The sequence below is a fragment of the Petaurus breviceps genome, unplaced genomic scaffold, assembly GCF_028583685.1.
Source record: "Petaurus breviceps papuanus isolate PSGF00001 unplaced genomic scaffold, PetGlider_PUasm1.0 140, whole genome shotgun sequence".
Classification (NCBI taxonomy): Eukaryota; Metazoa; Chordata; class Mammalia; order Diprotodontia; family Petauridae; genus Petaurus; species Petaurus breviceps.
This window is the reverse complement of record NW_027185698.1, coordinates 10,458,572-10,485,762: the sequence shown is the minus strand read 5'-3', so window position 1 is coordinate 10,485,762 and position 27,191 is coordinate 10,458,572. Positions and strand designations below refer to the sequence as shown.

The following is a 27,191-nucleotide window of genomic DNA, read 5'->3' as shown; positions in this document are numbered from 1 at the left end:
AGAGAGAGAGACAGAGAGAGAGACAGAGAGACAGAGAGAGAAAGAGAGACAGAGAGACAGACAGAGAGAGAGACAGAGACAGAGAGAGAGAGAGAGAGAGAGAGAGAGAGAGAGAGAGAGAGAGAGAGAGAGAGAGAGAGAGAGCAGAGAGAGAGCAGAGACTGCAATCTCATTTGTGAATCGCTCACAGTGCTGCAGATCCACATTGCTATAACACATGCAGAGCAAATGCAGGTAAGGCACAGAAACTGCGGATGCAAAAACAAACTTGGGGACTGTGCTGTGTGCATTTCTTCAGCCTTTGCAAATCCAGGGCAAACGGCTTCTGCAGTTTTGTATGGTTGCTTTGTGACTAATGACCTTGCGCAGAGTTGTTAAGGGAAAAAAAAAATCAAACCTCCCTGGAGAAAGAATTGAATATTTAGACGATCTCTGAAGATGGATTTGGCTGCTTTTCTTCTAACCAGAGGGAATTTTCTGCGGACTGTGCTGTAATGCAAGGTGGTCTACTATGAACTGTTCAGCCACGGATATGATTGGGGATTTTTAATTCTCTCTTTTCCCATATTGCCAAAAGGATTCGGAGTTGAGACTTGCTTATTGCAGGACACAGACCCTTCTGAATGAAGCGATTAACATTTTCCTGTGTACAAAGAGAAAAAGCAAATGCTTTTTGTAGTAAGCAGCTTCAGCAAGAGCGTGAATTGTACTAAACTCGAGTAGCAGAAGCAGCGATCCGGGAGGGATTGAGGTGGGGGTGGGGGGCTGCAAAATCGCACTGTATGTGCTCGTCGCTTTATTACCAGACTGCCAAAGTGATTACAGTTAAACCAGAAAGAAGACCAGAGGCAGGAAGAGGGAAATTCATCCCAATCTACTGGGGCGAATCTTTGGGGAGGGGGGGAAAGGCAGCCAGAACATTGTCCCGTGAACTGTAAGTATTTCAACTGAAACGAGAGAAGGGGGAATCTGCCATCCCTCCCCAGGTGATTATCATCCATTGCATGAATTATGAAACGATAACTTTCGAAAGAAGAAGAAAAAAGGATTTATAATTGATCACCCACCAGACTCTACACGTTGTTCTTCCCCCCCCCCTCCCCTCCCTCTCGCCTTTTCTTTCCCGGAGAGGAGAGAGAATTAGGGGGAGGGTAGGCGGTAGGGACCGGGGGTGGGGGGGAGACGAAAGAGGGGTGTTTTGTTATAAGGAGCAGTAGCAGCAGCAGCAGGAGAAGATGCTCAAAATGCGGACTATGGGCTTGGTGCGCGGCTGGTGCTGCTGGTGCCTCTGCTGTTTCCTCCTGCCGGTCTCCGTCACCCTGGCCGCCGCCAAGCAGCTCCTGAGATACCGGTTGGCTGAGGAAGGACCCGCAGATGTCCGCATCGGGAACGTGGCTTCAGACCTGGGCATCGTGACGGGTTCCGGAGAGGTGACTTTCAGTCTGGAGTCGGGCTCCGAGTACCTTAAGATCGACAACATCACCGGGGAACTGAGCACCAGCGAGCGCCGCATCGACCGCGAAAAGCTGCCCCAGTGCCAGATGATCTTCGACGAGAACGAGTGCTTCCTGGACTTCGAGGTCTCGGTGATCGGCCCCTCTCAGAGCTGGGTGGACCTTTTTGAGGGCCGGGTCATCGTGCTGGACATTAACGACAACACGCCTACCTTCCCCTCTCCTGTCCTCACTCTCACAGTGGAGGAGAACCGGCCGGTGGGAACACTGTATCTTCTCCCCACCGCTACCGACCGCGACTTCGGCCGTAATGGCATCGAGCGCTACGAGCTGCTCCAGGAGCCCGGGGGCGGCGGGGGTGGTGGCGGCGGCGGCGGAGAAAACCGTCGCGGAGGGGCGATCGAGAGCGCCCCCTACCCCGGGGGTGGCGGCGGGGGCAGCAGCGGCCCCGGCAGCTCCAAGCGGCGTCTGGAGGCGTCCGAGGGCGGCGGGGGCAGCGCCTCAGGCAACGGGGGCCGGAGCACGGTGTTCGAGTTGCAGGTAGCTGACACTCCGGACGGAGAGAAGCAGCCGCAGCTAATAGTCAAGGGGGCGCTGGACCGCGAGCAGCGGGACTCGTATGAACTGACCCTGAGGGTGCGGGACGGAGGCGACCCTCCGCGCTCGTCTCAAGCCATCCTGCGGGTGCTGATCACCGATGTGAACGACAACAGCCCCCGCTTCGAGAAGAGCGTGTACGAGGCTGATCTGGCTGAGAACAGCACCCCCGGCACCCCGATACTGCAGCTCCGCGCCGCCGACCTGGACGTGGGAGTGAATGGTCAGATTGAGTATGTCTTCGGGGCCGCCACGGAAAACGTCAGGCGGTTGCTCAGGCTGGACGAGACTACCGGCTGGCTGAGTGTCCTGCATCGCATCGACCGCGAGGAGGTGAACCAGCTACGCTTCACGGTCATGGCCCGGGACCGGGGGCAGCCCCCGAAGACCGACAAGGCTACAGTGGTGCTCAACATCAAAGATGAGAATGACAATGTGCCGTCCATAGAGATCCGCAAAATCGGGCGCATCCCGCTGAAGGACGGAGTGGCTAACGTGGCCGAAGACGTTTTGGTAGACACCCCTATAGCCCTGGTACAGGTGTCAGATAGAGACCAAGGGGAGAACGGGGTGGTCACCTGCACCGTGGTGGGGGACGTACCCTTCCAGCTTAAACCGGCCAGCGACACGGAGGGTGACCAAAACAAGAAAAAGTACTTTCTGCATACTTCAGCCCCCCTGGACTACGAGAGCACCCGGGAATACAATGTTGTCATAGTGGCGGTGGACTCAGGCAGCCCGAGTCTCTCCAGTAACAATTCCCTAGTGGTGAAGGTCGGGGACACCAATGACAACCCCCCTGTATTTGACCAGTCCGTGGTGGAGGTCTACTTCCCTGAGAACAACATTCCTGGGGAGAGGGTGGCCACAGTAGTGGCCACAGACGCAGACAGTGGTAAGAATGCGGAGATCGCATACTCCCTGGACTCCTCGGTGGTGGGGATCTTTGCGATTGATCCGGACTCTGGGGATATCCTAGTCAATACTGTGCTGGACCGGGAGCAGAACGATAGGTATGAGTTTAAAGTAACTGCCAAAGATAAAGGCATTCCAGTCCTCCAAGGCAGCACCACCGTGATAGTGCAGGTGGCTGATAAGAACGACAATGATCCTAAGTTTATGCAAGATGTTTTTACCTTTTATGTGAAAGAAAATTTGCAGCCCAATAGCCCAGTAGGGATGGTCACTGTAATGGATGCGGACAAAGGGCGAAATGCAGAAATGAGCTTGTACATAGAAGAGGACAGTAACATTTTTTCTATTGAAAATGACACAGGAACCATTTACTCCACTACAGCTTTTGACCGGGAGCATCAGACTACATACACCTTCAAAGTGAAGGCAGTAGATGGAGGAGATCCTCCAAGGTCGGCCACAGCTACTGTATCTCTTTTTGTGATGGATGAAAATGACAATGCTCCCACAGTTACCTTTCCTAACAACATCTCCTACACTTTACTGCCACCTTCAAGTAATGTAAGAACAGTGGTGGCCACAGTGCTGGCAACTGACAGTGACACTGGTGTAAATGCAGATCTTAACTATAGTATTGTGGGAGGAAATCCCTTCAAGTTGTTTGAAATTGATGCCACTAGTGGGGTTGTGTCCTTAGTGGGGAAGCTGGCCCAGAAACATTATGGCTTGCACCGGCTAGTGGTACAAGTCAATGACAGTGGACAGCCTTCACAATCCACCACAACTTTGGTACATGTCTTTGTCAATGAAAGTGTTTCAAATGCTACTGTAGTTGACTCCCAAATAACCCGAAGTTTGCACACTCCATTAACTCAAGATATTGCTGGTGATCCTAGTTATGAAATTAGCAAACAGAGACTGAGTATTGTAATAGGGGTTGTTGCTGGGATCATGACAGTCATCCTGATTATCTTGATTGTAGTAATGGCAAGGTACTGCAGGTCCAAAAATAAAAATGGATATGAGGCAGGTAAAAAAGACCATGAGGACTTTTTTACACCCCAGCAGCACGACAAATCTAAAAAGCCTAAAAAGGACAAGAAAAACAAAAAATCAAAGCAACCTCTCTACAGCAGCATTGTAACAGTAGAGGCTTCTAAACCAAATGGACAAAGGTATGATAGTGTCAATGAAAAGCTCTCAGATAGCCCTAGCATGGGACGATACAGGTCAGTCAATGGAGGTCCAGGAAGTCCTGACCTTGCAAGGCATTACAAATCCAGTTCTCCACTGCCTACTGTCCAACTTCATCCCCAGTCACCAACTGCTGGAAAAAAACACCAGGCCGTACAAGATCTACCGCCAGCTAACACTTTTGTCGGAGCAGGAGACAACATTTCAATCGGATCAGATCATTGTTCTGAATACAGCTGTCAAACCAATAACAAGTACAGCAAACAGGTAAGATACGTGAAAATATATATTAATATATCCATTAAAGGGTGTTAACTTTGAGATTGTGCACCTTCTGTTGGATTGCTTGCTCATTTAGATCTGAAAAAAAAATGTTGCTTTATAAAAGGAACTCAGGCTTAATTACAGCTCTATTCATTGAGTAGAACATTAATTCAGTGTGTTATCAGATTGTTTTGAAAGTTACAAATGAATTTGACAGTCATTGAAGGAATAGTGAAAACAAGCAGCATTTTGCCCCTCATTTTTACAAATGACAGTTTTTTAAAAATTCATCTTGATCATGCCAACCCCTTGTGTGTATGTCCCTATGGTAACCTTTGACCTGAGAGTGTTTGTCTTAGTCTTGGGTGGAAAGCTACCTCTTATTAGAAAAACTTTAAATTTTTTTTCCTGTGATCTCTGCAAATTGGACAATTTAAAAGTCTTAACAAAATTACACCTTATGTAAGATTTCATGGATTAAGTGGGTGCTGATTCATGCAAATGTAGTGCCAAGTCGGGGACATTGAAATTCTGACTGCTTTGACAAAAATGCTTTCTTTGCCATTTATTAGTATGCAAATATGGTACAGAATGACTTAAAAATGCTTTAGTACCTACAAGAATTAAACACAATATGCAACCAGTATTTGCATTTTCCATGTTCAATATTGAAAGATGAAAAGTATTGTTGGGTTGCATGAGCCAGTTGTTATTTCAACTGAGCCACAAATACTTTTGTGATAGTTGTCCTGTTTGAGAGCATGTTTTTTTTTTTTGGTGTGCATTATGATGTATTGAGTGTACAAGTGGAGTATTTGACACAGTTTTTTATTGGTGAATTGTAGAAACAGGGCAAAATCTATGTGAACTTGAAGAAATATGTAATTGAGCTTTACCAGTATTGTCTCAATAATGTTGTCTTCAAAAAATGTTATAATCTTCAAGTAAGATTTATTACATAACTACAGTAGCTATACCTTTTGGAAAAATTGTTATTCTAGTACTGTAGCAACCTATGCTAATAATAGACCAAGCACCTCTTAATAAGAGTATTAATCTCACATTCAAAGCTTAATTATAAATTCTGCCTTTCTTTTAAAAGTGCATGGTGGTGTGTTAGATGTTGGCCATGGAGGTTTCTAGACTAAATAAATATGTTCATGTATTGTTATAGACTTCTTTAAAGGTACTGTACAAAAGAGATATTGATTGTTTTGCTCACTAAATTATGAACACTGTCTTACTAGAAAATATTTTGTGTATGTAGCACTTTGTGGGATCTCTTTGGAGAAGAAAACAAAATCATTATGTTTTTCAGTTAATCAGTCAAAGAAACCCAGGGATACAACTTTGAATGAAACCAAAAGTGTACATGTCTTTTTTTTAAGTGTCTTTAAATTAGTATCATTTTTACACTTTGTTGGCTTGTTCTTTTACTCTTGGTTTAATCCAATGGCAAGTTTGTGGCAAGTGGTAATAATCTATCAGCTATTTAAACATTCTGTCTCAAGTGTTTTTGTTTTGTGATTTTTGGAAAGCAGACTTTGCTTATAATTCTGCTTTAATGTCTTTATCAGAATTGCAGCTAAGCAATAGTCCGGCCAAAATCAATAGTATCATGCACTTGGAAGTATTTAGATACCACTGGTAAAAACATTCATGTAAATTAATGGCATTCAGTCTTTCTCTAGAAAATAGCAACAACAACAAAAAGTGAAAAAGCATCATGGAAAGGAGAACTTTCCCCAGATTGACTCATTGCCCTGCAGCGTCTGTGGGTACCGGTAATATTGTTCCTGAATGGCATCTGTATTCATAATTTTGTAATTTTATACTTCTCAAAAGGTATAGATGGTGCCAGATTTATATACATCTCATGAAAACTGTTCCTACAGTTGAGAGGCAAATAGGGTTGCTTCTATATATTTGCATATTTTAAAGCAGTTGAGATCTGGACTTTTGGCATCCTGTTTGAAAGGCAAATTGATACACTTATAAATAAAATAATGTTGGTGTTAGTATCTTAACTGAGCAAAGACATCAAACAGAAAAAAACTATGCTGCAAATGAAATGTATTGTGAAAGTTGCCAAAAGGATCTGAAGAAAATTTGCATATCTTAGGAGATTTAAAATATATGCAAAGTTTTTAAATCAAGTAAATAGATGCCCTCAAGGATCATGAATAGAAGAGGTTATCAATCCCCATCATTGTCATTAGTAAAGGATACCTCATATCTATGATTTGGAGAGATATGGACTCTGTTTGCATCTGGTGTAGACATCCCTCATAATGTACATGCTCCTTTTTTTGGTCATGATTCTGATTAGTATTTCGTTTAGATAATTTTCATCTTTGCAGCCTCCTCAGCATCTAACATAGTGCCTTTCACATAATATATACTCAAGAAATGTTTATTGAATTCCCAGGTTGAATTTTATTTTTATAAACTAAGGCCAATGTGCTAAGCTTTTTCAGAACTACTGAAATATATTTTTTTTTGATTAAAATCATGGAAGAAATTGTTTATAACTTTTTATTTAGAATTTAGGTTAAAACTTTGATGTCTTGATTGTTTTTGATAAAGGCTAATCCAGACTAGAATTTCATCTAACCTGTGAACTTTACTTTTATCTGTAGCTTTAGTGAATAACTTGTATTAACAGTTGCATTAATAGAATTTCCTTTCCTTTCATAGTTTCTTATCTTCAGGTAATTGCAAAAGAAACTTGTGTTAACACTGTGAAATTCTGAAAAATGGAGACTCTAAGTTTTTGCTTAGAGTTACATTGTTAGGAGGGATAGCTATGTGGTGGGGCTATAGAGCATTCCACTTTTTGTTTTTTTTTACAGATGCTGAGAAAGTCAAACAACTTCTACAGTTGTTCTGATTGGAATCTATTTTCACACTGATATGTGGAGTGGAGAGGTTCTGTGAATCACTTCAGAAATTGACTCCTTAAAAAACTTGGCTATTTAGTCCAGATCTTCACAAGTAGCATTATCTGGGTAATTCAGGTAAATGTCCCTGCCCTTAATTTAAATTACACAGATAATTGAGGGCAATGCAGGATTTTACTGCATTATTCAAATGAGTATTCACTTTTCCACTTCACACACAGTGTGCTCTGTAGAACTTGTGGCCTTCGTGGTTAAGATGTTTTACTTTTGGACCAGAACTTTAAATAATTATCTTTAATTTTTAAAACTGTAAAATAATACTACCATCCTGTCATTTTAGTCTTCCCAAAGAAGATGGTCAATGTACATGAGATTAAATGGAAATACATGGTTCTAGTTAATATTTACCTGTGACTTTTATTTGTTTTTATGTTTTCCTTTGATTCTGTTTGCATTTCCCAGTGATATTTGGAAAACAAATTGCATTATACAGGCAAAATGTTATCCTATCTAGTGTGCTTAAGGGGTTCCTACCACTCTATTATTTGAGTAAGAATATCAAAAGTACACTGGATTAAATACTGATTTTAAAAATCAATTGATAAACTAATCCTGAAATACCAAAAAAAGTCCTAGAGTAACTTTAGTATCAATTATACTTTGAATAATTGACTGTTGAATTGTCTTTATAATGTTCTCTTCCCTTAATCAAATGTTACTCGATATATTCTGTATAGTGCACTAAATAGAAAAGAGACTTGAAATATATTAAGTGATAACTGAAATTATGGAAGCAAATGGATCATATTGCTACTTTGCTACTGAGCTTTACATAAATAATCTCTGATTAGTAACTGTATTTGTTTGTGTCTATGACATAATCCGAGTTTGACTGCAGCATTCATGTTTAAGTATAGGGGTCACCCCAATTCTGCAGTTTAACTTTTGAAAAATGTGAATTCTCCAGCATGTTTCTTGTTGGTTATTACTATTAACCCAATTAAAACATAATTGAAATTCATAGGGTTAGATTTTGCTGACATTTGATGTGAGATATGTCAAAAAATGATACCTAATAAAATTGAGGCCATTGCTAGTTCAATTCTATCTACTGAATAAAATCACCTGTAAGTGTCTAAAGGATATAAAAAGGTCACACATGGATTCCATCTATAATGAGCTGATACAATTTGGGTTAAAATATCTGAAAATCATTTTTCATGCCTGATTAATTTATATGGCAGACAAAAGGGTTTGGACGATGGTTTAGGAATAAAGTAGATTTATATTTTTACTAAACTATGCAATTGATAGGAAATAGCTCATTTCTTCTTCGTCGTTGTAACTTTAAGGAAAATTTACATTAGAAGAGAAATCAATTATATATATGTACATGTGTATATATACATGCATATATAAAAATAGGTGTATCTTTATACACTGTTAAACATCATTCTTAGATGAAAAATTTTATATATGGGAAATGTACTGACTTGTCATCAAACAATAATTCTAAATGACAAATAAAATAGTCATCTGTATAATTTTTGTGCCTAGAAACATAAGGGTGATAGTATTTTCTAATTAAAAGAAAAGTTGGAGGTCATCTTGTATAATACCCACCTTTTACAGGTGAGGTAATCAAGGCCCATAGAAACTGTGTTGTACTCAAGGTCAAATAACTCAGTGAGAGAGCCCACTAGCTCTCAATGCAATATTCTTACCACCACAGCATACAACGTGTAGAAAATTATTATAACATTGTATAAGTTTGTGTTATTTATTAATATAAATACATATTTCTATTGATATTTAGACTACTCTAACTTACAGACAGAACTCTGCAGTCATACATAATAAAACCTTTAAATTCTGAGAATTACCTACTATTATTATGAGTAGAAGAAAATATAATTTTTCTTTTTTAGGTGACATTTTTAATTAAGTAATGATGTCTTCGGTCATTCATTATTCCATGTAGAGTAACATTCAGGAGTTATGTTGGTTTAAAATAAAAAATAAAAAAAAGAATAAAATCTTAATTAACCAGTCCTGTCTTTAACATTGAGCAATAATGACTTGACCAATCTTTGATCTCTCTTCAATTATGATAGAGCATATATACACATGGTTGTTGTTTATATATTTTGGTACCTCAACTCAATTAAACATCTTTTAACTTTATATTAGTCTGGTAAGTGAACTCACTAATCAGCAGGTCAAATTTCTCCTATATGATTTTTCTAGCAAAAAAATTTAAAGAATATCCATACAATGTATATTTTATTGAGCTTCATAATACACCTACAACCACCCAGACATTTCATAGTTAAATGCTAAATATAAGTACTAGTAACATATGAATTATTAAATTGACAAATTGTGAAATCTCTACTCCAAATTCTATTCCTCACTAAAAGCATCGACTTTATTCCCTGAATTGGGATTTAGAACTCTTGAGGATGAAGTAAATATTTTGTTTATTTATAAAATACAGCTTATAATTATATATATTTTTGTTACTTCTGAGTTTACTATGTTTATCTTTAATCTGGGTAAAACTGATCTAGAAAAATATAAACACTGATCCTCTTTTTATTGACTTTAGTTCGTATTAAATAAGCTAACCTTCCCCATATATTTTTACGGAAAGCTATTTTTTAAAGCATGTTAAAGATGTTGTGTTGTGCTACATTACATGGTGCTTTATTTAGCTTGTGTTATCTGAGAAGACACATTCCAAGAAGAATTAAGCTGAAACCACTAGAACTAATCGTAATTATCACTTCTGGTGAATTAATGTATTAAAAGCAAAGTAAAGGTTTATTTTCAGGAATTTAGTGATGTTTGTATTGAACTCTAGGGCTGTATACAAACACAAAAACTTGTTAAAGCTTCCAAATAGTATCTAACAGTTAGCTTTTTTTTTTGCATATATTTATTATTTATTAACATAATTTGCAAATGAAAAAAAATTTAGCCTGATGATATCTCAGCCAAAGTATTCCATTTGGCATATTTAAATTAGGAAAAGCATGTTTTCAACATATTCTACCTGCATAAATGTTATTTTCCTTCTTTCAGATTCATCCACATCCATACATTACGGTGTTTGGCTGAATTCCACTCTAAAATGATGCTCTATTTGCACCATACTGTGATGACCTTGCTACTCTGAAACCTGGTGGAGCCTGCACTTGGCCGTGGGGTGTCAGCCAATCACTACTTGTTCCGCTTATTGTTTTGTTTTATTTTCAAGATTTTTTTGTTATTATCATCGAAGGAAAGACTATAATTGTAATAACAAATAAACTTGTAAAATAACATAAATACAAATATATTTAGACAACAATCACATGACTGTGCCTACATCATACCAAAATAACCTCTGTTGCCTTTGTGGGGCAGATTCATACAAAAACTTCTTTGCAATGTAGGAATAGTTGATTAATACATTTTTTAAAAAAAGTAATTCAATAAAAATAGAAATCCTATTTATTATTTGGCATTTTGTAAACAACTAGATCAAGAAAAGACAAGTTCACCAGATTTTCATTATTTAAGCCATTCTATAAAAGTAAACCAGAAAAACCACTAGGTTCTCTCTCTTTCTCTTATGCATGCACCCTGCAAATGAACATATTTTTAGGAAGATATTTAGAAATGATCTGGCCACATTTGAACCTTGAAAACTATATACATCTGTTTATGTACCAAGAATCGTCTCTTCTCTGTCCAACTAAGAAAATATTTTTCTCTCCTTAAATTTTGAAACATTTTCCAAAACCAAAGTTGAAGTTTTAAAAAAGGTTTTCTATATGATTATTTGAGAAAGCTTAGTGTTTTTCAGTTGGGAGTATTTCCAGAAGCCTTTAAAAGCTAGGATTTTTAATGTTTTCTTTTTAACAGTATTCATAGGTTACTACTATAATATTTAAACTATTTTATTATTCAAATATTTGTTTTCTATAGGTGTTATTGAAGATGAACTTTTGATATATTTATTGTGTGACCTTATGGCCAAAATAGCATTTTAGATCAATAAATGAATATTGAAACCAATATTAGAAAGGTGAATGGAGTGAGCTAGTGAGAGGCAACAAAATAAAAAAAAATTTGTGTGCTGGCCTCCTCTGACTCCAGCACTCCTCTGAATGATGCACCATACTGCAATGCTGTTTTTGGTTGTATTGGGTACAAAGGATGGAGAGTTTATTCAGGTACAAGGAAGAGACAGAGAGGAAAGCCAGTTTACAAAATCCTTCCCCTGCTCCCTTTACCTAACTCCCTATTGCCACTAATGATCAAATGGCATGCTTAGGCAAAATGTGTTAGTCTCTTTCCTACGTGCAACAGGGTATGTCTTGCTGTGCTCTGGAAAAAGAGACATACGTAGAAAAAGTAAGGAAGAGAGTCTTATTTACTCAGTTTTGTACAAATGCATATTCTCTTGGTAGTAGAGAGAAAATAAGCAGGACACACACATGACCTCTGATTCTATAACCTACTATGTAATCATCAAAACAACGGAGAAAATATATTCCAGACTATTGCACTGTTAGACACAGATCCAATACCAGAGTTAGAAGGGACTTTAATATCATTTAGTGTTCAACCACCTCATTTTACAGATGAAAATGACAATACTCAGAGGATGTTAGAGATTTGCCCAGCATCTTACAATTAGTAAGGGACAGATCAATGTGAAATATCTGTGGGGCAGTTTTAGAAGAAAGGTATCAAAGAGTAATTATTGATATTGTTAGCAGAAACACGAGTGTTATTCTTGATGACTTGACCCTCAGTGAAATTGCTGCCTAGGAGTTTATTAGTGACTAATATTGGATGGAGAGCATACTCACTAATTTCATAAAGAACTGAACATAACCTGATTGTGTGCAAATGTGTCAGAAAAAAAATAACCCTAGGGTTTGTGTCATACCAGGAGGGAGCTGAACATGCTTCATCAATGTAGGACTGTTATGTAAAAGGAAGATTCTGTCATTTATCCAAACAGGCATAGGGAATATATATTTTCATATTTTTCTCCTATGATAAAGTTGCTATTTAAATAGCAACTTTTGTTTTATATAATATTTTTATCACCACAACTTCATAAGATAATGCATGTGATTATATAAAGGTGAGTATATATACTTTAGGTCTAAATGTGAAATCGTCCACCATCAATAGGAAATGCACTCGGAATTATTTTTCCAGTAATGGAGCAGATTTCCATCGATCTATATAAATGATTTCACCCAGTTTCCTCAGTGACCAACAAGTGGCACCTTTTTGGTGACAGATGACTGGGAAGAGCAAAAAGTAGCCCTGGAGGAGGGTGAAGCCCCATAGAGATCAAACCCATGACCAGAGGTTCATTAGCATGGTATTCTAACTAGCTGGACTAAATGTTATCAGTTCTGCACTGTAATTATTTCTGAAGAATGTGAAGGAATCATAAGAAGTTCCGACAAAGAAGCAATGATGTAATAGGAATGAAAAGGACCATAGTTTTGAGATATTATTTATGAGGAAAGGTTGAAGAATTAATTAGTAGAAGAGAAGACCACAAAACAGATTGACAAGTATTTAAAAGATTAATAAAGAGTTGTTTTCCAGCTACACAGGGGGCCAGAAAACCAAGAAATGGGCTTGAGGGCTTTAGGTATTGCTATAGAAGAACATTAGTGTTCTTGGGTATTAAATTAATGAAACTTAAATAAATTATTTCTTGATACACAGAGTGATATATAAATGGAAAGAATATTGAATTTGGAGTTTGAAGACCTGTGTTAAAGTTAAGCTCTGCCTCTAACTAGCTGTATTATTATAAACAAGCCATTATTCTCTATGAGCCTTAGTGTCCTCATCTGTAAAATGTGAGGATATGACTAAATGAAGGACCCTTCGAGTTTCATGGGTCTGTAAATCATTGAAATTATTTTGTTTTGTTTTAGGTAGTGATTGTTTTCATTTTTGTTCATTTGTTTTTTTTTCATAAGAGAGTTTAGGCAAAAGCCTTCTAGGAAAACAGTCCATAAAAGGGAATTCAATTTTTTTTTAATCACAGAGCCTTTTAAAAAACCCTATAGAAACTTTCATTTAACATGATAAAGTTGTAATGTACATTTTCTGTTACTTCCTTGTACTTGGAACAAATTTCAGTTGCATAGTGAAGACAGTGCAATTTGGAGATGGCCAAAAATAAAGTAACTGGATTCAGAAAAAAAAATTAGCTAATCTTACAAAAATACCTCAAATTTGAAAGCCTTTATGAAATGCCCCATGAAAATTCCATTGTGAAATTCCTCACATGAAATAACCCCAGCAAACTCAAGCAATTTTTAAAAGGGAAAAATAATCTTATTCTAGATAAATCTTTGGAAGTCCTTTTCAATTGTGTAATTCTAGAATTCAAATTAAACAATAGTACATAGTGTGTGGGGATAGGGGGAGGGTGTGGGTGTGAATGTATAGGAATTACTTTTGAAGAAATGACTTATTTTACAAACAGAGATTTGGGGAGGGGGAATTTTTTTTTTTTTTTTACCAATGTTTAGCACTTCCTCAGATGTTTCTCACTACTAGAATAGTGAGAAAGCAGATGGTAAAGGAGAAAACCAAAATTGTTTCTTTCTCCAGTCTTTTCTAGGCCCTTAACAGGACTTGGGTCCTGCAGATCATGATAATAGTTCATAATGATAGCACCTCCCTCATAAATAGTAGATTACAATTTACAAAGTTCCTCACAAATCTGAGGGGTGAATAAATATTGTTATTGTCTGTCAATTTGCAGTTGAAGAAACTGAATCAGAGGACCTAAAGAAAAAAGTTCTTCCCTTAGGTTGGTTAGTTTTGATGATAGGACTTGTAGACTTTTTTTTTTTATTTTTAATTTTAATAGCCCTGAATAGCCTTTGCCCTCCAGGGTCAAAATTTTTGTGGATCCCTAAGCACTGTTCTTTCCCTGATCTTGCCAGCTATTTAAAAAATGTTTGCATGAGGAGAAATAAGACTCTTGTGGAGGCCATACTCTATGTGATTCTACATTCATAACTGCAATTTTCTGCAGAGAAAACTAGACTCACCTCCCCATCATTTGCCAGGGCTATTGTAAAGACAAATTTCCTTTTGAAAAGTTCCCTTAAAGTTGCAAATCTCTGTCAGTGTAGAGGCGGAGTACTTAGTCCACAGTATAGAGTCTTCATAAATGTTTTGAGGTATAGTATAGTAAACTCTGTAGACATTTGAGTTTTATGGGCTTTTTTTGGTGTGTGTTTGGTTTTTTTTTTTCTTTTTGAGGGGGGAAGGCAGGGTAATTGGGGTTAAGTGACTTGCCCAAGGTCACATGACTAGTTAGTGTTAAGTGTCTGAGGCTGGATTTGAACTCAGGTTCTCTTGACTCCAGGGCCGGTGCTCTATTCACTGTGCCACCTACCGCCCAGTTTTATGTATTTTTGAAGGCTGAAATCATCTGAAAAATGACATACAAAAATACATTCTGGGAACTATTGGCAAAGAAGATCCATATGTCTGTATTTTAAATATTTCTATTCAAGATGACTTTTTAACTGAGTTTTGAGCTCCTTACATGTAGGTTTATGATAATTTCTTACAAAGCAGGTAATAGGACCAGACTAAGGTTGAGGTAACATGGATTTGTTAACCTAAGAGTATCCACATCTCAAAAACTTCTCCCCTTCCCATCCCACAATAGTGTTTTACTTGGAATAACGTTCACTTTTGAGGTGCGTATTGTGCTTCTAGGTTAAGCTTTATTCACATATAACTATGAAGTACCTTAATTAGACAATAAATTCATTGTTGGCATGGCAATAGACCTGTAGCTCTAAGACACTCATGAGAAATCACTGGGTGTTTAGAGGCAGGCGAAAAGCTCCAGGAAGGAGTTGACAGGAAACCAAAAGAGGAGTGACTGTAGGGTTGTTAAAACAAATTTGATATTCTTTGCAGCTTTGCTTAGAGCTCTTGACCATTATCCCTATGTGCTGCAGAAAATCATTGTCCTAACTTTTCTGATGCCCAAATTAAACTTTCAGGATTAATTTCAAAGACAGCAAACTCCGTCTTTTAGCCATTTTGTTTCAAACTCTCCAGTCCAGGTACCAATTCATAGCTTGAAAAGCCCCCCTTAGTTTCCAAATCTCTTCAATTTTCCTTTGGGGGGGGAAAATAGATAAAATTAGAAAGAAAAATGGAAGCAGAGAAAATGGGCATATATCTTCCTTCCTCTTAATGACTGGTATAAATGAGTTTTTGAGGGATTTTCTGTTAGAGAAAACCCTAACCCTAGCTCTCCAACATTAAAAACAACAAGAAAAAGAAATGTATCAAACAATTAAAAAAATAAATTGGCATAGTCAAACAAAAATAAATTCCTGTGCAAAAACAAAACCTCATTCTACATCTTGAGTCTATTAGCTGTCCTTTAGAAGGTGGGTAGTATATATCATCATTCCTTTAAAATCATGGTTGGTCACTGCATTAATTAGATTGCTAGCTTTACAGTTTATATTGGGAAAGTATTACCTATTATTAGACTCTAGTTCACTTAGCTATCCCTGATAATATTGCAATTTGCGACTCATTATTTTTTATTTACAATCATACACAACCTGTTCTTCCTAAGTTAGCTCCAGTCAGAATATTTGTATTTTAATGTTGCAGTGAATCCCCCCTTTTTCTGTCTCTTTCTGTATATTATCTCTTGTTTTCATATCACCTAAATTTCTCCTAGTATCCCAGTATTTAAATTGCTTTCAAATGCCAAACATTCTTTACTGTATATGGCTAGTTCTACAACTATAAACGCATTTTCATGCAATTTAAATAGCCTATGGATCTCATGTGTTTATAAAATATTTGCACTTATATAATTCCCCTGACTTCTTTATGGAAAGCTACAGGTCGGAACATAGTAAATCATTGACTCCCCCAAATTTTGTTGCAGAGCTGTTGAATTTCAGAGGAACTGTGCAGAAAACACCCAAGGGGAACAGAGAGGGAAAAATGTTTGAACTGCACAGTCATATCCCCAAAATTCTAAACTAGAAACCTTTTGGTTCTGCCAGTCATTAACTATTTAGTCTACACGTTCAGAGCATGCTAGCTGTTTTCCAAATTGTTTGCACGTATTAGAAATGGGCCCTTAACACATTTAACTACCCACTGCTTTATAATTTACTAGTGGGAGGTCTTGTAAAGTTATTTATGGACCCCTCATCAAGGTCAGAAGACCTGGATTTTATTTTTGACTGTGACCGTTTCCTTTCTTTGGGTTGCTTCACTTCCTCAATTGTGTTTTCTCACCTAAAAAAATGGCTTATCAACCTAGTGGAATTACCGTGAAACCTATAAAGCCCTATGTTAATCTAAATTACTGTCATAATGTGTGATTCATGAATAAGAGGGAGCTTAGTATGGTGGATAGAGAACTGGCTTCAGTTAGGAAGACTTGTTTTCAAGGTTTTGCCTCTGACACATATAGGTTCTGTTACCAAGAGCAAATCCTTCAACCCTTCTGCCCTTTAGGCAATTCTCTTGACCAGGGATGGGTAACCTGCAGCCTTGAAACCCAGCTGCACTTGAGGACCTAGGAGGTCACATGTGGCCTGGAGGCCAAAGGTTCCCCACCCTACTCTAGACTATAAATTGTCCTTGTTGACCTGCTTTGGTAGAGGAAGTTCCTCATTGGTAAAACCCCTTTATCAATGAAAGAACTGGTCAAGGGTCTATTCTATCCAGGAATTCATTGAGACCATTCTTGTAGCTATTATATTTCCATACGCCAACTTGTTGACAGTAACATATTACATAAGGTCAGTATCCTATGAACTCCCAAAATAGGAATGCACTCTGTTTGTTTGCAGCCTACCTGCTTTAAGCTTTGAGACCTCTTTACCCTATCATTAGTCTTTATAGGTAGACATTCCCTACAGTAAGCAGTCCACTATTCATTCAACCTTATATTACTTTTATAGTTCTTTTATTCCATTAGAGATATGATCTAAAGGGATTCTCAACTTAAAACTAAAGGGATTATTATGATACAACATTGTTAACCAGGATGAGATGATTTTGAAATGAATACTTAGTGATTATAACATGTTTTATTATTAACATTCAGATATAATACTCAATCCTTTCATTTCCTTCAATTTGAATTTTCTCCATGTATAGCATGCTTCTCTCTATCCAATCACATTCACCATCCCTGTACATTAAATCAAATGATCAGATTGTCCTGGATGGATAAGTACAATTTTGTCTTGTTTTTTTTTTCCTCCTTTTCTAGTTAGGCCTAAAATATAATGAAGTCATGTTTTAATAATTTGTTTTCATTGAATAATAGCTCACTTCTAAGAGACCTAGGATTAAGAGTTCCCAAAAGTGATGAAGAGAGGGAATCAGAGCATATAGGTTGATGTGCATACTGGATTTTGTTAGAACAGATTTTAAAGAGTTTGAAGAAAGGATAGGAAGCATCCATCGGACTAAAATTCTACAAGGGAAATAAACCAGCAGGACTGAAGAGCTCTCAAGAATGAAATCCTGAAGTCACAGAGTGACATACTTTGAATGCAGAGGAAAGGTGGGAGGTGGAGGTAGGAAGGGGGATTATCTAAAAAAACTAGGGTGGATGAACAGGAAAGTAATGGACAATTTCAAATTTTAAAAGAAAGAAGATGTAATTAAAGATTAATAATGGAGGAAAAAATAATACAAAAGCACTGCAGAGTGTTATAATAATACTGTCAGAATGAGCTTAGGCCAGTAAGGAAGCTAAGGATGACAGAAAGGACTTTTTAAAAGCAATATCAAAGAAAAATGAATCAAAAGAAGGACAGGATCATTGTTTAGGGATGGGTCATTGATAATGACCATGGGGGAGAAGGCAGAGCTGCTTGTTTTATTTCTGTTTTGTTTGTCAAGAATATTGACATTTAAACTGGAAAGGATAGAACCAAAAGAATTAATAGAGGACTGAAACCAGAGGGAAACAGGAAGATAGTGTAAGAACAGTAAGCTGGTCATGATTAGTTCAAGTCACTAGACACAGGCAAATTATATCCCGGGGTGCCAAAAGAATGCGCTGATGTGATTGTTAGGCCTTTCTCAGTGTTCTTTGACAGACTTTGGAGAAAGGGAGAGGTGTCATGGCAGTTTCCAGAAAAGGGAAGAGGGTAGATTTTGAAAATTGTGGGCAAATGATTATTGACTTAGATTCCTGGCAAAATTCTAAAGTGTATTATTAAAGTTTCGAGTCATGAATAACAAAAAAAAAAAAAGAGGTGGGAATTGTCATATAGAATCAAACTGGCTTCAAGAATCTAACTTTTTGGACAAATATTGTTTCCTTTTTTAACAGGTTACTAGCCTAGTAAATAAGGGAATAGTTGACCTCAATTTTAGTGAAACTTTTGATAAAATTTCTCATTATTTTTACAGATAAGATAAATGTAGAATAGATAGTATTATTAGGATTAGGTGGCTTTAGAATTGCTTGAATGAATTATCCTAAAGAGTAGTAATGATTGATGTCTACTTTGAGGGAGGTCTCTAATGAATTGCGTCAGAGGTTTGGGCTTGGTTCTGTGCTATTTAACATTTTTATCATTGACTTAGATAAATGCATAGATGGCGCACATATTTGCAAAGGATATATTACTATTAATATGTTGAATAAAATAGAAGTCAAAAAGATCTTGACAAGTTGGTGTTTTGAGCTGAATCCAATAAGAAAATTTAATAGGGCTAAGTGTAAAATAATGCAGACCTCAGCTTTACAAGGTCAAAATAAAAGCACTTCATTTGAAAAAGATCTTAGTGTTTTAGTGTACTGCAAACTTATTATCAGTCAACAGTGTGTGTTTAAGCAGCCAAAAATAAATAAGCTAATAAACATTTATTAAGTGCCAACTATGTGCAAGGCACTATGCTTAATTCTAGGGAAACGTAAGAAGGACAAAAGACAGTCCTTGCTTTCAAGGATCTTACCATTTAATGGTGGAGACAACATGAAAACAAATACAAGGCAAGCTATATAAAGGAAAAAAAGAAACAATTAACAGAGGAAAGACACTAGAATTAAAAGGGTTTGGGGAAGTCTTCCTGTAGAAGGGAGGGTTTTAGTTGGGACTTAAAGGAAGCAATTTTGCATTAAAATTTGTTGTGCCATTCTCAGAATAGTATACTAATCTGGGGTATTCCCTTTGACTTCTTTTTTTTAAGCAATTGGTGTTAAGTAACTTGCTCAAGGTTACACAGCCAGGTGTTTCTGGGTGGGTGCTAAGTGTCTGAGCCCATATTTGATCCCCAGGTGATCCCGACACTAGGGCCGGTTATCTTATTCACTATGCTACCTGGCCGCCCCTCCTTTGACTTTTTAAAACAGTGTTTTCCAGCTTTTTGGTTTCAGGCCCCCTTTACACTCTTAGAAATTATTGAGAACCATCCCTCCCCAAGGAATCTTGTTTCTGTGGGTTATATCTATTGATATTTAACATAATAGAAATTAAAACACTACAGTATTATGAAGATAGTTTTGACCTTGCAGACTCACTGAAATAGTCTAGGGAACCCCTAGAGATCCCAGACCTCACTTTTTTAGGATCACTGCTTTGGAATTGTGTGTGTGTGTGTGTGTGTGTGTGTGTGTGTGTGTGTGTATAGATAGATAGATAGAGATATGTTCTGCAAAATTAAAAAAAAAGACTTTTTTTTTTAAAGAATGATGCTGCTAGTTCTGTCCCTGCCTTGTTTACCTCTTGCCTTTTCACCACTCTCTATTCTCTCAATTGCTTATCTCAGTTGCCCAGTGGCTCCAATTCAGAGATCCTCAGACTCCCTTCTTTGATTTTCTTTCACTTCCAATCCTTATTTTGTGTATTTCCACCTGATCTAGCTCAGCTGATTTGTATTTTCTTAAAATCAGCAGTGGTCTTAAGCCAAAGGTTTTTTGTTTGTTTTTAACTGGACTTGGGATTTCACCAGCAAACTTCTCCCAATGCAAATCTGCCACAGCTCTGCACCCCAGAGTTTTAGAGAGTTGCTTTGGGGCACTGAAAGGTTAAGCTGCTTGCTCAGGATCACACAGCCAGCCTGTCTGTATCAAGAGGCAAACATAAAGCCAAGTCTTCTCTGAGGCTAGAGCTGTTCACTATAAGCCACTGAAATGAAATTCAAATTTAAAGTGTGTACTCTTTTTAAAATTGAGAATCATTCTATATTTGAAACGCGTATGGTTACTTCCATACACATGCTATGCAGCAGTTTAGTGCAGGGATTATAACTGAGCCTAGAGTCAGGAAGACCTGAGTTCAAATCCAGTCTCAGATACTTATCAACTGTGTGACTTTGGCAAAGTGACTTAACCTCTGTTTGCCTCAGTTTCCTCAACTGTAAAATGGAGATAATAACAGCAACTATTTGGAAAGGTTGTGATGATCAAAGAAGATAATATTTGTAAAGCACTTAGCACAGTGCCTGACACAGTAGATGCTATCAAATGTGTATTTCCTTTTCTTCTATAGTCATTAATTCACTTTAATCAAGAGTAATAAGTCATATCTCTGAAAATGTGCTTGGCAAGAACTGAGTGCTTGATCAGCTTCAATTCAACAACCATTTTCCTTCTTTACCCTTCCTAGTCTCTTTTTCCTAGAGAAGAACTGAAGGCATTTGGAATTTGAAAAAAAGGGGAAGATTTCTAGCCTTTCCACTTCTTTACCTAAAACAGGGCTTCAGTTTTCAACCACACCCCCTTTCTTCCAACATGAAGATTTACTTCTAATAGTCAGTATAGTATAACAATTATGGCTACATCTTTCCTATTATACACTCACTGTGTGCAATCTGTAAGATCCCACTCAAGTGTTCTTAATAGATTCATTATTAGAGCATCAGCCTGTGACCTTAGCAAGAACTCACTTGTGTATATAGTCATCCCCTCTCAGAACTTATCATTACACATAAACTTCATGTTCATGTGAAAATACACTTTCACTTAAATAATAATAATAATTTCCTCACCAGAGGAGACTTCCTACAAGGCTACCTGGTTATGCTGACACATTATTGAGATGGATGGAAAATTTTTGTATCTTTCTAAAAACTAGAAACTTGTGTGAAAATATATTAGGGTAGAAAATACATGGATGCTTTTCTACCAATTTAAAGGACAACTAGCTAGTTTTGGATATGTAATTGCATAAATATTATTGAGCGCTTTCCATGGTTTTCAGTATTCAGGGAGATCGTATGTTTAAACTTTCTAATTGTCTTTCCCCACCCCAATTGAGGGTTTTTAGAACCTCAAAACAATATTTTTTTAAACACTAAAAAAATCAGTATGAAAATGTTAATAATAATAATATTGAAAAAATAAAACCAGAACCTACTATTTTCTGGTATCTGGAATGGAACATGGTTTTTGCTCTAAAGCCAGTGCTTCAGCTCAGGCCTTCTGATTTCAATTCTAGTACTCTTTTTTCTTCATTACTAATTCTTTGTTTTTTTTTTTTTAAACATTAACAGCTGCATTAAAATTACAATATTTCAATCATAAAAATGATTTTACAATATTATTAAAGACAATTATTTTCACAACTGCAAAGAAATTGTGAGTGGATTTCTAGACATCGTGGCAAAAATGGCAAATGTGGATCAATGGTTTATTGGCTCTCTGTCCCAGTAGTCTTTCCATGACACACCAGTTCATACACAATCAAAATCAGCTTGGCTTGTTATTCTTAAAGGACTTAAATATTCAGTTTTTAGTCTCTTCATTATACACTTGAAGTTAAATTGTTAAATTTTTGCAAATAGTAAGGCCTTACACCATACTACGTAATATTCACTTAATATTCATTATGATTAACTCATGGATATTAGCATACCAGGAAATGTTTCATTTCCAACAGAGGATATCTTTGGCTACAGTCTAACTGCATTATTTCATGTTTCATAATTTCATTATTTCATGTATTCTTTTATTTTTGTTCATTTGATTGTATTCACCTAGAAAGCATTACATCTAATTGTAAACTACTGGTGATTTTGATAGATTATTCATTAACTTAGGAACATTTTTGATCAATCTTGATTGCCACTAACCCATGTCTTCCCATCCTGTGCAAATCTGAAATATTTTAATAGATAAAAGAGGGGGAAATCAGATAAACTTTTTCATGTAGTTATATTTTAACAAATTAATCTGTACTTAAATATCAATAATAGAAAAGGCGCATTTTACATACTTAGAAATTATTGCAAGAACTGTAAATCAAGTAAGTTTCTTGTAGAGGAATTCAATTTTTTCATTTCTAAAATTTAAAATAGGTATTATGGAATAGGCTTTTATTTTTTAGAATTTTGCACTTTGAAAGTGGAATTTTAATAGTTTTTTTTTTTATACAGAGTGGCCGTTATATTTAAGAACATATAGTTCAGTGAACATAACATATATTTAAAATAGGGAAAATATTTTAAATTGTTATCTTTAGTTATTTCTATGAATCTCATACTTATAGAATCTCATATTTCTTAATTAAGAAGTATATGCTAAGAAATGCTACCTTGTTTTTCTACTAGAAAAATGAAAATCAGAATCTGTGGTAATTAGTAGGCTTTAAAACTGGCTGCTTTTTGATAGAACACTGTAAGACAGATTTTTGACTTGTGTGGTATTCAAGAGGGAATGGTTTCTACTTTATTCTCTTTACTATGTAGATATGGAAAAATAAAATGATAACATTTTACAATTGTTAGCACAAATTATACAATTCAGGATCCTTTTACTGTAATTTCAAGTGCTAGATATAGAGGCTTAAAAAAACCTCCTATTAATCATTAAGTATATAAAGTGTCTGAACTCTACAAATTAAATGGTAACCTTCGGAGAGAATTAATGCTACAGAAATATAAAGGGGCTGGTTAAAGCTCTACTCCATCAAATGTTTCTAAAAGGCTTTATGTATTTGTAAGACTTCATGATCCACTATTGATACAAATTACTAAGGATAAAGAAAATCCATCTGTTATCAAAGAAAAAAAAATAAATGAAATGAGACCAAGGATTTGAAAGATTTAGTATTAAGAACTAGGAATTCATACTTTTTGATGGGTTTATAGTAATTGACAGTAGAAAAGATATCCCTTTAGAATTCACAAATTAAAAAAAAAACTAAAGGAAAATGATTTTCCCATAAAAGCTTTTCACGTAACTTATTCTGTTTCATTTCATAAGTCAGAGATCTTCAATAAACAAATATATCCTTTCATAGAGTTTGGCATTAAAAAAATTATCATCCCATCTAATCAAGTTTTCTGTAGCTAAATAAACATTTCAACAGGAGACATTGGTTTACAGTCTACTAGGATTCAGATTAACTGCCATGAGAAAAGATCTGAAGCTAGCCTCTTTAGTCTGCAACTAATTGCTGTTAATAATACTATTTTTGCCAAAGGCATTACTTTCTATCTTGACACAAGGGTAGATTTCACTATGGATTAGTGTTACAATTAAAGGAATATATGCTATAATGCACTGATTAATTTTAAAAAATAAAATCTTCAATTAATTTAAACAAATTTAAACAAATAGTAGTTCCTACTAGGCATAACTTATAGTAGTAGATTTCATAATGACTCTAGTTTTTACTTTCTAAAAAAACACCTTAAATTTTCAGTTAAATATGCTGCATGAAATATTGCTGGAATTGAAGTGTTTTTAAGCATTTAAAACTAGCATTTCTCAACCTTGTTTTCCCCCCTGTAACCCACCTAAATGCCAATAAGACTTCAGGTGCCCACTTGTTCGTCTTGCAAATGTTGAGGGTTCTCTCCTTCCAGTCTCTTGGTTAGTAGTAAGGACTGTTGTGATGAAATCCAGGAAGTGGAGGGTAGTACTTTTCTTATTTCTGTGCCTTCATTTGATTATTGTTATGCCTTTCAAACTCCTGAGCTGGGCTTTTATTTACCACCTTTTTTTTCCTTTGTTGGACAAATATTGACTTATACCCTAAATTTTAGGTAAGACAGCAAGTCCTTTTGTGTTGCTTTTAATATTGAATGGCATTTAGATATTGTAAACAAATCCAAAATTGTCTAGGTCAACATAGGCCAAGCAAATTGATGACTGAATAATTATACATTCAATCTGAGGCAGGGTACAAAGCCAATTCATTTGATCTCTTAAAATTTAGCTTCATCTATGGAATCATTGCTGTCAATTGTTTGCTTTCATACATTATTGCTTTAACTAAATTTAATGATGGGAAAAGGGAAATTGGAATAGATAAGATATATCATGCAGCTGAGAACATTATCTTGCAGGGACCTAGAAAAAACTCTTTTATGATCTATATTCTATTACATCCAAAACATATGACATGAAAACCTTGTGAGAAATTTCATTATTCCTTAAAACAAGTGGGAGTTTTTGCCTGTCACCCATAATAAATTGTATGAATATCCAGTCTGAGCTAACAGTAAATAGGTAGTAAAGACACAGAGTTATGTATACTTGGGTATTATTATCTATTAATTGTGAATTTTTTTATTATATCCCTGTTAAATTAAGGGAATGATAGCTAGTGCACTGTGGCAATGAAATCTGGTGACAACAAACATTTGTCACTACATCCTCCTCACTTCAGTCTGAGCAATGGTCTAAAGCCCCTGTGATGAAGAACTGACAACAACCTTGTCACTTTTACTGCATGTTTATGATTTTTTAATATTGCACATAATACTGCTTTCTAAAATTAGGTCTAAGCACACTCTTGAGAGATTTATACTACACCAGTTCCCCTTCCACTTCTATTAAAATTAATAGGACAGCATGTGTGCATTGTGAAGGATGATTAGACTATAGTGTATACAGGTTGGCTGATGTGCATATATGTGAATATAATATATATACATGCATATAGTTAACTATATATAATATATGCTATATATAAATGATCTATTATAAGAATATAAAATATACATGGTACTACATAAACACATATAATTATGTGCATATACATATATTATACATTTGTATTTTAAAATGATTATTTATACATTTCAGGGAACACATTGCTATAAAGTGTTATAAAACTAGAAAAAAGGATGAGATGTAAATAAGAGAAAAAAGCAAATATTTTATAATTTTGTTTTTATGGTTCACATTTATCATACATCTTGTGGTCTGAGTTGACTTGTGATGATTTTATAATTTCTTTTTAAGCATTCCAATAACTATGACCTTATCTTAATTATTGATCTCTTTTTAATTTTGGTCAATACCAGTGCTGAAAGGAAAATCATTATAATTTTCTTTATAAGCAAACATTAAAAAAAGAGTCACAATCCAAGCTTTAAAAACTCAACATCTTCAGACAGAATACTTTTGGATACACAGTGGAATTCTGTTCTTTGAGGCAAAGGACTCACCATAAATTTATGTTTTTCCTTCTAGGTAATGTTGAGTAAGTCATTCCTTTTTTCATTCATTTTCTGCATCTTCCTATTCAGTCACATAGTTATTTTCTGTTAGATGTAAAAATAGAAATTTCAAAAAACATCTTCCTTATCAAAAAACTAAATGTATGACTTCAGTGATAGGAAGTGGCATATACTGGAAATTGACCTATGTTGTGCCTATGATATTTACATCCTCTTTGACTGTTGGTACATTTCTCAACTCATCTGAACCTTAATTTCCTATCTTCAAAATGGGTATATGAATTCTATATGTACATTGAATGTTAGGGGGGATACTTTAAAAATAAATTGCTTTTTAAATGTTTGCTCCCATTTTCATTTTATCCTCTTAAGAGAAAGTTTTCTTTTAAAGGAATGATGTCAGGTATTAAAACTAATTATTTTATAATAATGGGGTTTGGGGGGAGAGAAGAATGTTACCAGAATTAGTGGAGTTGTGTCACCACATTTTATTGCTAGCATTCATTTGTGTAGGAAAATTGAAGCGTTATTATATTATCACTCTTAGTAAAAGCAGAAGCATCTTAGTGAAGAAAGAAAAAATGGTGATTCAATTCTGCAGAGACCCAGTTTAAAAGAAAAAGAAAAACCTGAACAAATAAACCCAGCAGTTTTATTTAGATTTACACACACACACACACACACACACACACACACACACACACTCAGGCATATTTTCTGTTTTTTTAATCATTCAAGAACAATGGTTGCTTACTGTGCTTTTATTAAATAATTGAAAAGCATATTTGGGAGGTCGCAGTAAAAAAATACTTTGCTTTTCTTCATCAAAGCAGTACTCCACAATGACACAAGGGAACGTCGGTAAGAAAACTCTCTCTTTTTGTGCTTTCATGATTGACTGCATTTTTCCCCCCTAAGCTTCTAAGTTGGAGGTTTCTGAAACACCTTAGATTAGGAATGGAGCAAAAAAAAAAGTGGAAAAGAAATAAATATCCACTCCCCCTTCCTCCACTTTCCAAGAACATAGGAGATAGAATTGAGAGCCTTAAAGCATTTTTCTCTCGGACACTATTTCTTTCTTCATGTACATTTTTCAGAAATGAATCTGCCTGATGGGCATTGAAATATTGGTTATGAGCTCAACTTCTGGAATGCCATTTTCAAAAACTGAAGAGTGTGAAGTGCTTCATAGGATTCTGGTATTGGGGGAGATTTTTTTCTTACATCACGACTGACAGTTGAAACTCTCTATTGGGCAGTCATTTTAAGAGCTGAAATCTTGGCCTTCTTTATCTCTGCTGATCCTCTGAAGGGTAGCTTCAGTTTATGATGGCCAGAGGTTTTGCTCTTGCCCATCCCCAGTGACATCCTGAAAGCTTTTGCATTGAAC

General features: G+C 36.1%; 1 protein-coding gene across 5 annotated transcripts in view; it reads left to right on the top strand.

The window, feature by feature from the left end:
- The first annotated feature begins 53 nt into the window (after positions 1–53).
- PCDH7 (protocadherin 7) overlaps positions 54–27,191 on the top strand; it is a 496,511-nt gene continuing 469,373 nt past the window's right edge. For 3 of the 5 annotated variants that reach the window (XM_069068787.1, XM_069068777.1, XM_069068798.1), the window contains exon 1: positions 54–4,427. In XM_069068787.1, coding sequence (XP_068924888.1) covers positions 1,236–4,427 — 3,192 coding nt within the window. In that variant the 5' untranslated portion in view covers positions 54–1,235. Of the gene's footprint in view, positions 4,428–10,408; positions 10,677–27,191 lie in introns of those variants that run through there. The other 2 variants (XM_069068816.1, XM_069068808.1) reach the window with 2 other exon arrangements.